Source organism: Epinephelus moara, chromosome 8 (assembly GCF_006386435.1).
Source record: "Epinephelus moara isolate mb chromosome 8, YSFRI_EMoa_1.0, whole genome shotgun sequence".
In the NCBI taxonomy this organism is placed as follows: domain Eukaryota; kingdom Metazoa; phylum Chordata; class Actinopteri; order Perciformes; family Serranidae; genus Epinephelus; species Epinephelus moara.
This window is the reverse complement of record NC_065513.1, coordinates 34,355,769-34,372,091: the sequence shown is the minus strand read 5'-3', so window position 1 is coordinate 34,372,091 and position 16,323 is coordinate 34,355,769. Positions and strand designations below refer to the sequence as shown.

General features: G+C 40.6%; 1 protein-coding gene across 2 annotated transcripts in view; it reads right to left on the bottom strand.

Annotated features, from left to right (window-relative positions):
* Positions 1-271: 271 nt before the first annotated feature.
* Positions 272-16,323, bottom strand: part of malt1 (MALT paracaspase 1) — a 17,109-nt gene continuing 1,057 nt past the window's right edge. Inside the window, exons 2-17 of one of the 2 annotated variants that reach the window (XM_050052163.1) lie at positions 13,636-13,802; positions 13,102-13,223; positions 10,579-10,726; positions 9,576-9,754; positions 9,318-9,414; positions 9,163-9,210; positions 7,772-7,795; positions 7,619-7,663; positions 5,617-5,820; positions 5,317-5,494; positions 5,017-5,088; positions 4,791-4,918; positions 4,123-4,272; positions 1,843-2,000; positions 1,209-1,334; positions 272-944 (exon numbers count right to left, since the gene is read on the bottom strand). In XM_050052163.1, coding sequence (XP_049908120.1) covers positions 453-944; positions 1,209-1,334; positions 1,843-2,000; positions 4,123-4,272; positions 4,791-4,918; positions 5,017-5,088; positions 5,317-5,494; positions 5,617-5,820; positions 7,619-7,663; positions 7,772-7,795; positions 9,163-9,210; positions 9,318-9,414; positions 9,576-9,754; positions 10,579-10,726; positions 13,102-13,223; positions 13,636-13,802 — 2,338 coding nt within the window. In that variant the 3' untranslated portion in view covers positions 272-452. The remainder of the gene's footprint in view (positions 945-1,208; positions 1,335-1,842; positions 2,001-4,122; positions 4,273-4,790; positions 4,919-5,016; positions 5,089-5,316; positions 5,495-5,616; positions 5,821-7,618; positions 7,664-7,771; positions 7,796-9,162; positions 9,211-9,317; positions 9,415-9,575; positions 9,755-10,578; positions 10,727-13,101; positions 13,224-13,635; positions 13,803-16,323) is intronic. The other variant, XM_050052164.1, reaches the window with a different exon arrangement.

The following is a 16,323-nucleotide window of genomic DNA, read 5'->3' as shown; positions in this document are numbered from 1 at the left end:
AGTTTTCTTTTAGACTAGTTACATGAAGGAATGTTTACAATGCTGTTCTTGTAGTGAAGGCAGATTGCTTCATCCTTTATCTTCTTAATCTTAATGCCTCTTTAATTTGTGCATGTGGCTCATACTTTTAAACAAACGTTTCTAAGAGGTACAGCTCTGAAAAAATTATCAGACATGTCAGATCTTGACGATTACCATCCAGTGCCTTTTACTTTTCTTCAGTTAATTATTGGTAAATAGACATTTACAAAACATGACTGCAGCAATCATACACTGTTTCAGTCTTCCATTTATTTACAAAACTCTTTTAAGTAGAAAAGTCAGTATACAGCTTGTCGAAATAATGCTTATAACTGGAGGAATATAATATTCTAAACAACATGTAACAGGAAGAGCAGCAGTGTTCCAGATACAATGTCAGATATTTAAAGCTTTTCTTCTGAGCAGCAGCTTCAAGGCTGTTGAAGCTGCAGACTGTTGATGAACACAGTCTGCAGCTCGTTGATGTCATCAGTGGTCTCTATGGGGATGCTGAACCTCTCCGGCGAGGTTGAAAGTCCACCAGCTGAGTCGTACGCAGCATCGTAGCGAGGCTGGCTGAGGTTGTCGTAGTAGGAATCCCCACAGCCTCCCACTGCGCCCTGGTGGTGCTCGTACACGTCCAGGTAGAGGTGTTGTGGTGACAGGCGGCTGTAGTCTTGGGCCTGGTGCGACCCGTGGTGGAGGTGGAGGCGGTGTTCGGGCCCCGGGCTGTGGCAGGGGCTTTGGGATGGGCTGTGGGGCATCATGCACGTCTGCAGGCAGCTATTTCGTCTCATGGCGCGGTGCAGGTCCAGGCGGGCGATCAGCGGCTTGCCAATGTTGATGCTTTTGGTCCAGTGGACAGATTCGTCATCCATGGCGGTGAAGGTGCCCTGAAGGCACACGGTGAAGACCAACTCCTCCTGTTAATGTTGGGTTAGAGGAGAAATGGTAGTATTAATATTACCAAACCAGAAAGGTTATTAGTCGGCAAGATTTCATTGGTCGCTTAGTTATATTGACAAATTTAGGTTTTCAAGCTGAGTTTTTAAGTCTGTATCACAGAAAGTTGGTCTTCACATTTAAGTATTGTGATCAGAACGAAGACGTTTTTTTCCATGCACATTTTTTGGTGACATTATAGGAATTTAAGAGAATATCTTGTCTGAGTTTCACTGTATTTTTACCCTGAGTTTCTGCAGTGAGCTGACTCTGGTGTAAAGACAGTGCTGCGGCAGGTTGCTGGACAGAAGGTAGATCCCTGTCTCCTCTGGAGTCTCTCTGTTCATCTCTTTGGGATCCACATCAAGGTCCTGCAGTGAGGAGAAAAAGCAGGTGGCAGTGTGCAGTATGAAGGCACAAACACATGTCTCATAATCAGTAATTAATTGCCATATCAACCACAGTTGATTTGGAAAACACACTGCCGCGATGATAATACAATAACAATACATTACATACAATAGTGCAACCATATGGGTCATGACCTTTAAGTGACAAGTTAAAGTGCATGTGCTTGTTAATACAACATGTGAGGCATTTAGGATGTGGATTATTATTATTTCAGAATGCTTGCTTTTGTTGAAGCAAGATGTTCTAGTCTTGAGCAAAAAGTGAAAAAACAGAATAACTGGTGCAGAGTGTGAGGTGTCACGCACACACCCACACTCAAGAAGATAGATTCAAGTGCATTTATAGCTCATGCATTTTGTGTCTGTTAGTTCCTCAAATCTGAAGGGAAAAAGCACCTGTCAGTCAGAAAGATGAGAAATGCTCTGCTCTTTCTTAATGACCAGAGCTCATGACCTCACTCACACTTACCTGTGAGAAGTCGGTGACGTGAGCCTGGCAGAATGACATGTCGTCTGGCTTCTTGACGATGTGAGTGTAAATGACGAGCACGTTGGAGAACTCTGCTGCGAAGCCCAACTTGATCTGAGCGCCGCAGTCGAAGTTGAGACACATACTCTCAGGAAGCTCTACAGTAACACACAGAAAACAAAACAAGTTCTCATTAAAAAAATGTAACAGCAAATATGTGATAAGAGAGAGAGACGACCGGTTGCACTGTATATACTAAAGTAGATCAAAATCTTGTGGAGAAAAGGAAACAACAGGATTGACAGTAAGGTGATCCAGGCACTCCGAAAAATATAACAAGGAAGGAAATATTAAACACCCTTTATTTGTAGTAGCTAAATCATTATAAGAGCCAACATGTGTCGACCACTGCAGGAAAGCCCTGACAAAGACCTGCAATGGTCGAAACGTGGGCTCTTTTAATAATTTAGCTACAACAGTGAAGGCTTTTTAATACCTACTTCCTGGTTTTTCTATATTTTTTCAGAGTGCCTGGATCACCTTCCTGTAGAAAACATACTAAACCTTTTCTGCATAGTCAACACATTACATTACAACAGAAAAATGTTGTCTCTATCTTAAATCCTTAGCTCAGAAATGGAGAGTTTGACATTACTGCTAGACACAAAAATCACCAGAAGAAAAAAGGAAAAATAAAAGTGTTAGAATCTTAAATTCGTGTACAGCAGCGATTCCCAACCTGAGGACCGGGATACCCCAAGTGTCCCCAAGAAGAGGTGTCACAAGATGATTAGAGGGCAGGTTCAGGTTCATCGGCGATTTTATCCATGTTTTTCAAATGGAAACTCCCACTCAGCCGTTAGCAAAAAGTGGTGATGGAGGTTACAACGTGGATGCCCCACCCACCCACCCACGCATATAAACATAAGCAAATATTTATGAGCTGACGACAGAGGTGATAATGTTGTCATCAGGTGTTTCTCGCTCTTCCAACCTTGTTTCCGTCAGCAGTGTGGTTGCCTCGGGAAGCCCCCGTGAGTGCAGGTGTGATTATAACAGTGTGAGCTCTGTGTGTTTAATCACCAATTACCAGAGTCAACATTTGACTTAGTGTGCAGTACTGGAGCGCTTTAAGCAAATGGGGGCTCCCCAGTGGCCACTAAACAAATTTTCGACTGGAAGGGCACTCGATGAGCGCAGACCTTCACAGAGGTCAAAAGTAAAGTCCTTTATGATATGTAAATCTGCAAATACAGCCACCATGTATGTTTGGATATATTTCCAAAACCAAATCATAGCAGCTACATGTAAAGGTGTAACAAGGTCAGTTATACAGCAGTAATATGTGTAATATTAAGTATTATTATTACACAAAATGTGTTTTGATTGTTATCACCTGACACGCTTAGTGCCTTCATAGTCAATATGTGGAACATTTGATACTATAACTATACTATAACTTTGGGGGTGCCCCACCTATAAAGGGGTGTCTCCCACCTTACCTCTTCCTTTTTGCTGTTGTACTCCATGGGAGAGGTGAGTGACATTGCTCTCGTGTTGTGTTTTAGTGCTGTTAAGCTATGTTAAGTTCATTTTTCAGCCTAAACTTATTGTATATTATGCTGACATATTCCTGTGTCACCTAATATGTGTAGTGGCTTGAGTTATATGGTCTTTATTGATGGAGGATTTTGCTTTTTACCCCTTTGCTGTCAGGTGTGTTTTCTGTGTTTTATTGTACTGAATTGAATATAACATGGCTCTGCCCCTTTGCTGTTGTGCTCCATGGGACAGGAGCTGGAGTTTATATGGTCGGAATTGATGGAGGATTTTGTTTTTACCTCTTGCTGTCAGAGTTGTCAGGAATAAACGGAGATTGCCTCCAAAGACATCCACGGTCTGGCCTCTTCATATCAACACAACGCAGACAACACTTGAGTCCACCAGTTACATAAGCTACCCCAGAGCCAGTTTACTTACACTTCTACCGTTGGTGATGTTTTGTCACTGTTAAACTTTACTACCATATGCTGGCTTTTAAGATGGCAGTTATTCCACCAAGACCAAATGCTATCTTGCAGTGTTAACAAAAGTGAAAAATAAGTTGTGTATCCACTGCGTGATCTGGATTCCCTCAAAAATTTCTTGGGTTCCTCCTTGGCCCATGCTACAACCTTACACTAAGTTTCATTAAATTCAAGCTGGTCGTTTTTCTGTAATCCTGCTGACAACCAGGCAAACGAACTGAAAGTAAAAATTAAGTTTGTGTTTTATGCTCACCGTGAGCCTTTGCCCACTGAAGGCTGCGAGCGTGAGCCACATCAGCGCTGTCACCAGGCATAATAGGATCGGTCAGCGCTCTCCTCTCTGACAGACTGCTGCGGATCTCCAGAGCCTGCTTCCCCTTCGTAGCATCAAACTGACCCATGTCTGGACACAAGAAGTTACAAATCACATGTTCAACAACAGCTTGTCTGGACTGTAAAGCTCAAAAAATATCTTTACATGAGTTGAAACTGGATCCAACCAGGCGATGAGCACTGTGAGACTCTCACTATGTTAGCGCATTTAATTAACCCATCCTGAGCTCATGTTAAAGACCTGTCCACATCCTCAACGTTGTTTAATGGTAAGTGCATCTTACAGTAACCTCAAGTTAGTTTCCTTCAATAACCCTGGATCTAAAAGGGAAACTCCATTAGCCCACAAGCAGGCGGATACAAATTTCACATCAATAATGCAAAGCAAGCAACGTTTAATTTCCTGTGGCAGCAACTGTAAAGCAATCGACCTCATAAACAAACACTGAAAAGTGGTCTTTTAATTCTTTTATCACAATTCTCCATGGTGACCTGATGATATTCTCAGGCACAAATTCATTTAAGAAGAAAGTGCTGCCATTTTAAAGTCAGTTCTTCTCATGTACTGTGTTTCTGCTCCTCTCTCACCCTCAGCGACTCTGTCCAGCACCACGGTGATCTTCTCATCGTCCAGCAGCCGCTTCTTCAAAAACTTGACAAACACGCCATTGGTGAAGCCGCTGGAGCTCAGCTCGAAGGCCTCTGCGTCTTGGCACCTGAGCAGCCAAAACACAAAGAATACAACATTTTATAATTTCCTAAAAACATAAAGTGTGAAAATGTAGTTTTGAATGCTTTGACGTTTCAAACTTACGTAGCGTATCCAAAGACAATGTTGGCCGTGACCCTGAGGACAATGTTTGGAGCGCTGTCATCGTGAATATTCCTGGAAAATGATTAAAAAACACAAGAGTGAAAGGTGCAATAATCACTCTAATTTATTCTCATATTGTGGTAATATTAATATTTAGTAAAGCTTTGGATGCAGTGTTCTGGTGATGTACAGTAGTAATTATACTCTTTTTATCTACATGTATTTTAAAAGGCTCTGAATAAGAGCATCAGTTATATTTAATAAATTTGACAGAATTGAGCCACTGACCTACTGACTCACCTCTTCCTGCACATGTCCAGCAGGAAAACATTGAGGCCTGTCTCCTTCTCCTGCATCAGTTTGAGGATGCTCTGCACACACAAACAGTTGGCTGAGCGGTACGGGTTTGGTGCGTCGACCGGCACCATGAAACTGTTGCCGTAGTTCTCATATCCGTGACCAGCGTAGTACAGCAGACCTGAAGAGGTAAGTGTGGATTTCAGTTAACAAAAACATAATTCATTGAATTACAGTTTTGGGAAGTGAATATGTCCGGATCTATGATCACATCTAGAATCATCCACAGGTTTCTAAACTCACCGTAGACTCCCTTGTGAAGCAGCAACAGGAACTCGTCCACAGCGTTCCTCATCTCCGACTCTGTGAGGTCCAGCAGTGAAACCACCTGGAAGTTCAGCTGCCGCAGGAGGTTGGTGAGGTCGTACACGTCCACCATGGGAGCCTTGAGCTGCGGGTGGTTCTTGTAAGACAGGTTGCCGATCAGCAGGGCAACTTTGTCAGTCGCTGGGAGGAGACACAGGAGAGGACGAAAACCATACTGTTAAACTATGGGAGGGGAAACAACTTGGATGCATCAATGAAACATCTTTTAGAAGTCGAGATGAAAAATGCTGCAAACTGTACAAATTCAAGTGATAAATGTGATTCACACTATTCTTGATCTTTGACCTTTTGAATATAAGATGTCATCACTTCATCATTTTTGAAATTTTGTCATAATTAGCGTGTGAATTCTTTAGTTATGGTAAAAAACATGTTTTGTGAGGTCACAGTGACCTTTGACCACCAAAATCTAATTAGTTAATCGTTGAGTCCAAGTGAGTCTTTGTGTCAAATCTGGAGATATTGCCTTCAGGTATTCTTGGAATGTCATGTCCACAAGAACAGGACAGACTGATGACATGAAAACATTATGCCTCTGGCCCCATCTGTCGCTGGTGCAGAGGCATAACAATACAAATGTAACAGACTGTTCTATATTGTGTGTCCCTGTTGAGTTGCTGTAGGGCAGAGAAAGTTGTGGGGTGACGTTCTGCTGTTTTAGGGGACTCAGGCATGTGTGAGACTTTATTGATGTGAAGGATAATAAATGGGCAGCGGTTGCTGTTGGAGCTGTTACACTTTCTTTTGTACCACTTATTGTTCTTTTAATTATTCAGTTAGGTGAACCCAGGACGCTCAGCTACACAAGTATTGCTTAAAAAAAAAAGCAGCACACAGTTACCACTGATATTATAGTTGCAAACTTTTTCACTGTCGGCTTCATAAAGTAAATATATACATAGAGTTGTATCGTTTTACAACTCTATGACTTTATGAATCAGTTAATCCATGTTTTAAACTGTTTTAAATGTCCTTTATGCCTGTTTTCATGTGAAGCACTCAGTGCTTATAATGCCCTTATATGAAAGACCTTTGTGCTGCATTTCTTGTATGAAAGGTGCTCTATAAATAAAGTTCATTATCATTATTATATTGCTTAATATTCCTTATTTACACATTACATAAGCAAATATGTTTTAATAAGGATCCTTAAAATTGGGTTATGAAAGAATTGTGGCTGAGATATGTACAGTACAAAGCAAGATATAGCTTATCTCATAAAGATTACAGCTGAAAAATAATCTTGCCTTCATGCCAATTTAGTTTGCTTAGATTTTTCTCACTGGTTGATCCATCTCAATGTGTGTCAAAGCAGAGTCTTGTAATAAAGGTTAGTGTGTTTTTGTGTCTTGCTTTTACTCTATATCCTCTTTTTTATGACAGAAGTGAGAAACAAATTCCCCTTTCAGAAGAAGATCTATAAAAAGATTAATCTTTACATCAGTATTTCAAGTAGTGATAAAAATCAAACTTCCAAAGAAATGCAGGCAGGAAGAAAGTGGGTCATCTGTCTTTGAATACAATAATATCAATAGCTGTTTGATGTCATGTCACCAGCCTGCTTTTAATTCTTCTTTTCTGGTGTCAGAGAGACATTGATGAAACTCTGGAGGTGTTTTTTGAGGTGCTGTTGGACGTCATTATGCTTTAAAGTGTTATTGTGCCCACCTGTGTGGCTGCTGACGTCATATGTTACAAGAAAGCTACAAGTTTCATATCTGTATTTTGGTTTCATATTGACAGAGGAACTGACGGCAGGTCAGGACAAAGATCCAGATCATATCAGACACGACAGCAACTTAGTTCACATATAGAGGAACTGTGCATCAGATGTATTATTCACTAAGATACAGCAGAAGAACTGTGTAGTCATACTGATAATTCACTAACATAAAGAAGTGTGTTGAAAGACACTTACCATAAAGTTGTTCTGGAATACTATTCAGGAATAAATCACTGGAACCTAAAATTACAATGTCACAATTAGAGGATTATAAAGCAAGTTCTGTATGTGGAAAATAACTCTTCAAATAGGTATGTATGAATACTTCATGGATATGATAAGTCTTACCTCCTCCAATGGCATAAATGTCATCTAGGAATCAAAAATACAAATACATTACCATCACATAAGCTGAGCATTTCTAGGTAGGTGATATAAAAAATATTCTACTGATTCGGGAAAAAATGATTAGTATGTACAGTAGTTGTCTAATATTCATGCAGTTGAATCAACTAATTAGAATTAAACATAGAGATTAAGGCTGGTGTTATTCTATGTTTTTCTTATTGTCAGCGAATCCAAAACCAAACCAACCAAAACCACAGGTCACTAAAAGATGGTTTTATTTCTGACATAAGCTCAATAGGGATGCACTGCTTTATCCGTGGCCGATATTCGCCTTGTTGACTGCCATCAGCCTGTCAGCAATTAAGATGTCACTCACCAGTGGCATTGGCAGATGTTTATCTGTGGTGTCACATCAGTTTTTTTGCCGGCTAAATGTTATGTCAGTTATTTGTGGTCAGACTCAGATGACAGTAGCTACAGAGGCACGACAAGCTGCTGATTCGGAAGACAAGCCACTAGCCGGTTCTGACTCTGGCATGACGCAAGAGGTTAACAGGTGCCGTGCACGTGTGTGGTTTGTTGTCATGTTGCTCTGAATCTCACATCTAGCTACATCAAGGCAGAGATGCTTACGTTTGTAAAGACACGCATCAGAAGTAGGCTGTAAGGTACAGGTGAATGTTTTTCCTTCTACCTTTTCGGAAGAGAAGGCCCTCTGTATGCTAAATAAACAACAACAACAAAAATTGTCTGTATCAGCATCGGCTATTGGCCAAATTATTATTTTAAAGATCAGTACTGACTTAGAATTCAACAGTCACAGCTGGTCACTGTAGTTGTTTAGCAAATGTTACTCAAACAAGAGCAATACTTGCATTTATTGGGGACTATTTTCAGACACATTTGCTGCTCTGGTGAGTATTACAGCTGTGGCAGGATGGTACATGTATTAATTCTAACAAAAAAACATGTCACCTGTGCAACGGTGTGACTCAACAATATGTGGTTTATAGTTAATAGTGTTTTTCAGACAACAATGGCACAGACGAATAAGCTACATCTTGCTTTGATACACAGATAATACTACAGGCTGACAGGATCAGTTCCTCTGGTTTTGGTCTTTTCATTTGTTGACAGTAAGATAAACATAGAACACAGCCATCATTTAGAGTACAACTGATTAAAAGTAATGATTTTAGTAAAATCAAAAAAATCATGCATGTGAAACCTTGTAGATCAAACCCTGTGAGTACTGTACTGGTTAGTGTTTATGTGACAATAATCAGGACCCACGTGCAGTTACAGAGTTATAATTAACACTTGCATGCAGTTAAAACCCTCTAGTCGTTACCCTACTGATTGATTTGATACACCGGTGCTTTCAACTCTACCTTCAGAGCACTCCATTGCCTCTGAAATCTGGACAGATATCCCTGGTTCTTTCGGTCAAGAGCAGAGCAAATAATCACTCAGACGTAACCACAACAGAGCGGGTCTCACAGAGCTGTAATAACAGTGTCAATAAATTTACTGAAGTGTAACATACCAATCACGACGTCAACCTCATTGGTCCACATTCTCTCAGTGCTGCTGCTGATCTCACAGCGATACCTGCCGTGGTGATCCTGCATCGAGTGAGGAATCTGAAATGCACAGATGTTTTTATTAAGACTCTGTCCCCTTAGTAAGTAAGTAAAATGCTTGCACATTGTGATGTCTGGGAACTATAATCGGAGAAAGAGTCCAAACAAGAAGTTAAGGGTTACATTTTTGTATCAGTACTACTTATACAACGTCTCCTAACCGTGAGTTTCCTCTTTGTGGCGTTAGGGACCGGGACTCCATTTCTGTGCCACTGGTACCGAGGGATCGGTCGTCCCACGGCTCCACACTCCAGCTGCAGGTTTTCCCCAACATGTAGCCGCTGGGACTGAGGCTGGATCACCAACTTCAGCCGACCCTCCAAGGAATGATAACTCTGCCCTGGTAGCGGAGGGAGAGAACACATCATAAGTACATTATCTACTGTATCTAGTTAAAAGATTCCTGCTTCAGCTAGTAATTCTCACAGGATATATTATAAGAGTTAGGGTCCAGAGAGAGGTCCAGTTGCTACAGGAGTCACTTATTCTAAACATAAACATTTCATGTCCTTCAACTAATGCAGACACTTTAAAATATGTAAAACAATTGAAGTAGTTCAAATCAAAAGAGACAAAAGGCATTTATAAATGAAAAACACATGTTTTACCGGCCATAGAAATGCTGCCTTCTCTTGAATATAATGAAACTAGATGGCACTCGGCTTGTGGTGCTCAAAGCGCCAAAAATAGATTTGAAAAACTCCACAGCAATGTCTCTTTCCAGAAATCATGGCCTGGTTACTCAAGATAATCAACAGACCTTGTTGTGAGCAGTTTCATGTAGGAACTATTTTCTTTCTACCAAGCTACACCTGCCAGCTGTACCACCACGCAGAAGGAAGCGTGCATCTACTTATGGATGAGAAGCTCAACATTAATGGCGTCCCCCCCGGCTAAGCTGTAACGTTAGCTAGTTCAGTGGTGCTCAGTGAGCTAGCAACAAATGCATGTTTCCTTCTGCGTGGTGATACAGTTGGCGGGTGTAGTTTGGTAGAAAGAAAATAGTTCCTACACTAAACTGCTCACAACTCTACGGCAGATATCTCCAACACTCTGCAACTCACACTTAACCAATCTAGACTGATAAACAGCGCTACAGGTAAGAGGAAAAATATGTATTGATTTGGGGGTGAACTGTCCCTTTAAACACATTCAATATCTCACCGCATGACATGGTGACATTCAGGACGTCCACCTGAGCCCACTGGCTGAATTCAAACGTGTCTCCACTGTTGACCCTGCAGATGTAAAAGCCAGCATCCTTCAGATGGACTGGACTTATCACCAGGTCTGGAGAGGAGCAGTTTGGCACCTGAGGATGTGTAAAGATATGAATCATATTTACCAAAAAGCAAAGTGTAACATTATTACAGTCCAGAAGAGAAACAGCGTTCCCCATCTGCAGGCTTACGTCTTATCTCCTTACGCCCTTCTTCATATTAGCTCTCCTTCCCTCACTCTAGTAACTCTTTAAAATGTTATCTTGTCCAATACGTGTATCTGAGTGTATCCTACTGAATCCATAAGATGCCTGTTAGGGTTTTAGTTTTAGTTGTGAAGAAAACTATGCAGAAGCAAGCAATCCAAGCCCAATATTTGTGTAAGAAAATATCGAATTTAAAGACAGAATGCTGGCAAAACAAAGTGCCATCCTTTACAAAAGCAGCAGTCGAACTCTAGTTTCAGATAAATAAAAGGTAAAAGTATGTGGATGGATTTAAGATTCAGATTCAGATTCAGAATACTTTATTAATCCCTGGGGGGAAATTGTTTTTGCTCCAGTGCTCCGTGCAAAGTAGAAATAGAAATACAGCATGAATGGAAACAAGAGATAAAGATGAAAATATAAATAAAATACTAAAATAGACAATGAAAATAAATAGAATAAAATATTAAAGTAGACATTAAAATAAAATAAAATAAATATTAAAGCAGACAATAAAATAAAAATAAATAATAAAATAGTAAAGTAGACAATCTGAAATATATACAATATACAATGAAATGGTTGTAGCATTATAAATGAAATGCGAATGAGTAGTTATATTGTTTGTTTTGTTTTATAAATAGCCAAAGGAGTCTGATCATCAGAGGGAGGAGTTGTACAGTTTAATGGCCACAGGTAAGAATGACTTTCTGTGGCGCTCAGTGGTGCATTTAGGAGCAATCAGTCTCAGGCTGAAGGTGCTCCTCTGTTCGACCAGAGCGTTGTGGAGAGGGTGAGAGCCATGCTGAAGTAAAGTGCTGTATATGTAACATTTCCTCTTGAAATTAACCAGCTCTGAATAACTTGTTTTGGGTTTTGGTGGAAAAGGGAAACAGTGAGTAATTTGACCACTTCACTTTTAGTGGTCCAACACACACAGCAATTGTCAAAGATTGTGCCTGTAGTTTGGGATAAGATGCAAAAGCCAATCCCAGATTCACTCTCATTTGTTGTTTCACCTCGCTGTTTGTGGTTTTTTTTCAGCTAATAAAGCCCTGACCTCACCTGAGCACTGTGGGGGTACACGCCCAGAAACGTCCTGAACACAGCAAAGAAGCAGAGTCTGTGCAGAAAAATATATGTCCACACAATTCTAGTGGGTCATAAGTGATGATTGAGAGGGATTACTTCTGTACATAATGTTTATTGAGGGAAAATCCTGTATAGTAAAACCTTAAGAGCCTCTTTTGACACCTGTAGGAAGGGAGGATGGATGAGTATCTGAAAGGTTTTGCAGCTAAGAGTTTGTGCATTTAACATATTGTCCACTGCAGTTAAATGCAAGTACACCTCCTGGAAAGCTTGAAGACTGTATTAAAGAAATTGTTTTGTTAACTTAGGTTTGGGAGCAGGGCCACGTCTCTGATTACCTACCAAGCCAACTTATCCCTCGTCAACCCATCCTGCTCTGTTTGTCTTCAATTTCTCAACCCACCCTCCCTTCATCCATCATCCTACCCTTCCCTACCTCATCCGTACCAACATTCCTTCATCGTCTCTTCCCCTCTTCCCGCATCTCTTCTTGCTCAGTCTGGTGGTGCATACCTCTCCCATGTCTCATTCTAGGTACCGTCTGGAGGCCTGTGATCAGCTCGGGCAGAAAAACACCTGAGACGGAAACCTCACACTGAGTCTCCCTCTGCCCGATCTTCAATACATCCTCCCAGACCAACCTAACAGACGACATCCCTCTTCCACCTTCACCTTTTTGATTTATAGAACCAGTAAGTATTAAACGTTTCCTTTACAGCAAAGTTTCAGACACACAACATGTAAAACAACCTACAGTATGCTATTCATGTCAACATTATGGACTAATAAAGAAATGATATACATATGTTTCTCAATCTGGGAATGCAGAGCTGCCAGAGGAGTGTCTCACTGTGTTTGCTGTATAACATCATATCATGTTTTTTATCTTTATTTCAGCATCTTTAACTACTTTAAATGACTAAAACAAAAAAAGGGACCATGAGTTCATAAAGCTGCAGTATTATAGCTGCAAAATGTTTTGTTCTGGGCATTCAAGCCAGGAGAATGGAGAGGCTGTAGTGAAGCAGATTTCACAGGCACTCTAGTGAAGCAGTTAGAGTGCCTGTTCATTTGGCACTCTAACTGCAGTTTGTGACTCATTGTTTTATCTCTAAATTTCCGTCGAATCCTGAACTAGACAATACTGATGTACAGCAATAAAAGCTCACCTCTTCCTTGCTCTTGAACCACTGGTACTGTACTGGAGATTTGCCCACAGCGTGACAGCTCAGGCGTAGATTATGTCCAGATATGAGAGCCACCGACTGGGGCTGAATGAGGATCTGCAGGGCTGTAGATTTAGGAGACTTTTACTTTGAATTCACACTTTGTTTTAAATTGTCACTCTGATTTTCGATTGGTTTCATGTATCTGTAGCAAAGAACATTTAATGTCATGTATCAAAATCACCAAACTGGGTTTATACGGCGTTGTGGTTTCCCAAAAGTGCGCATGCAGTTTCACTTTACTTACCACACTACCAATATTGTAATGTTGCAATAAACATGTTTCCTCTTTCAAAAACCCAAACTGATACTTGAATGCATGCTTGTCTAGTGTTGCACTGACTGTAACTTACCTGGCAGTGTACTATAAGTGTCTGCACCATAAGGTGAGTCATAAATTCAACACACAGAACAAAGATCAGCCTACTTTGTATACCTGACAACATGATAGCCAGCATGGAGGCATATTTACTGTACCTGATGGTTTCAGACACTGCAGGGCCTCCGAGTTGCCCAGAGTTTGGAGGTAGTCAACCAGGTGACCCGTGGTGCAGCCTCGCTCTCCCATCAGCCTCAGCAGCATGCGGCTCGGACTTCCCTCCAGCTCCAGCACCTTCAGAGAGCACATCTCCATGTCGTCTGAGCTGGAGAACGACAGCACGTCACATTTCAGATATCAGAATCAAATCTAATGACAAATATGTTGACAGAAACAAGGAATTTGCTCCTACACATTTTCATGGACAAAATTTCAGAACTTTTCCATGACTTTACAAGGACCCATTATAACACTTTCATGACCCTTTCCACAATTTAAAAGTAGTAGTGGGCCATAGTACAGGTATGGCAGCTTTGGGACACTGTCACAGTGTTAGTCTCCCTCAGTCATATCAGATTCAAACCGTATTCAAACATAATTCCAACTAACTGGCACGCATGGAAGGAGAGACTGAACGCAGAGAAAATGAAGAGACGTATGTGAAGGTAAACAACACGTCACACATCGATGCATTTCAGAGCTACGTTACGTCAGCAGCGGCAGAAAACAAATTTGCTGTTACATTATGTGCAATGTTTTCCACTGAAGTTTCCTGTAACAGTTTCATTACACACAACAAACTTCCTTCACTTTTCCAAAACCTTAAAGGATTTTACTAATTCCATGACTTTACCAGGCCTGGGAATTATGTAATTTCATGACTTTTCCAGGTTTTCCATGACTGTGGGAGCCCTGTCATGCAGTAGTACGTAGCTCTGTGTATTTGCACAAATTTAGAAGATGCAGATGTGGACATACAGCTTCACAAAAGGTAGCATTAACATGTAATTACTATATAAAGGCAAGCTGGACTGAAAGTGTACAGTATCTAGACTAGGTGATTGTACAATAATGTCAAACTGAGTGGTGATTAAGGGTGTAAATCACAAGTTTCATCACAATACAATATATCAATTCTTTGGACAACAGTACCATGTTTGCTGGTATCAGAAAGTCTGCCTCAATACGATTTCAATTCAGGGACCTGCGATCAATATGTGACAATATCAGTAAATATCCTCATTGTCTTTATCTTGGTTTCTCACCATTATCTGGTGCCAGGCTGTTAGCACTGTTTAAATGTTTAGGAAGGAAGTGTGCTCGAACAGAAATAGTGCCACAAACGTGCCATGGGAATTAAACAAGAAGGGCACATCTTCAAGATGGTGAAATGTATTGATGTTTTCACTTTGCATTGATGATACTGGATCATTGCTCATCTAATCAATATACTGATCCAAATAGATGTGTCTGTACATCACAAGTGGTATGTCTTTGATGAAAATAAGAGGATTCAGGGGTATCTATTAAGAGAAGTGGTATATAATATTTCTAAAAAATGCCCACATGTCAAGATGGGCCGCTACATGACAGAAGTACCATTGTATTTTCATAATCCGAACAACAGTGATCAAATACGTCTCACCTCCTATAAAACACCTGCAGTAGGGACGTCACTGTACACTTTATGTCCTTTAGGTTATTGTGGTCTTTTCCTTCTATTTCAGTATTATACTAAAATTACTTTGTGTCAGCCAGCCACCATAGTTGTCGTACAAGCTTGGCACACGGGAGAAGTTTTAGCTCTGCGACCTCACTGCGAGATGCCACTAAATCCTTTGCACTGGACCTTTAAATGTTATTTTCCTTTACATCTTGTAAGTACGATTGGCGGTATAATTGTGCTCTAAATGTGAAAGATAGCGTATTATCTCAAGCACACAATTTCAAAACACAGGACTGAAAAAATGCTTAAATTGATTGGTAGGAAAAGATTTCCGCACACTTACATCTGTGCAGTGTTCCACTTTATTGTTGAGCTTTTGGTCTATTTGACCTTCATCAGAGCGTACATAAGGCAACAAAAGGTAAAAGTAACCAATCTTTGTGTCATCATTGGCAGTGTGTAACATACACCTGTGCACTACCCCTGGTGGTAGAGGATTTAAAAAAAAAATATGTATGCTTATGTACGCTCTGATGAAGGCCAAAGAGACCAAAAACTCAACAATAAAGTGAACTACTGCGTAGATGTAAGTGTGCGGAAATCTTTTTCTACCGATTTGGGCTTATGGATGTTTCCAGCACCTTGCCAAGACCAAGCCGCTCTCTCTCTCTGCGTCTCTAATTTCTCAATTATATATGTGATATTAAACCTGTCAAAAACCTAGATTGGTCCTTTAATTTGTGTCACTGAACTGCATGACCCCGGGAGCAGACTGCATCACTTGAACATGATAGTTTTATTACATCATTATAATCTACTACATCACTGACTCATCTGTAAGTGTACATACATACACAATCTTATCTTACTATATAGTGACGAAAACGCCGTGCATGGGTGTGTCATATCTCATGCCCCGTATGTCGTAGAGACATGAAACTTTGCACAGAGATGCCTCTCCTCATGAGGAACAAATTTGCCTCAAGAACCCATAACTTCCGGTTTCACAGATTTTCCGCCATTTTGAATTTTTTGAAAAACACTTAAAATTGATCTCTTCCTAGGAAGTTTGAGCGATCTGCATGAAACTCGGTGAACATAATCTAGGGACCAATATCTAAAGTTACCTCTTGGCAAAAGTTGGAAAACTTACTAAAACTGAGCTTCTATAAGGCAATGA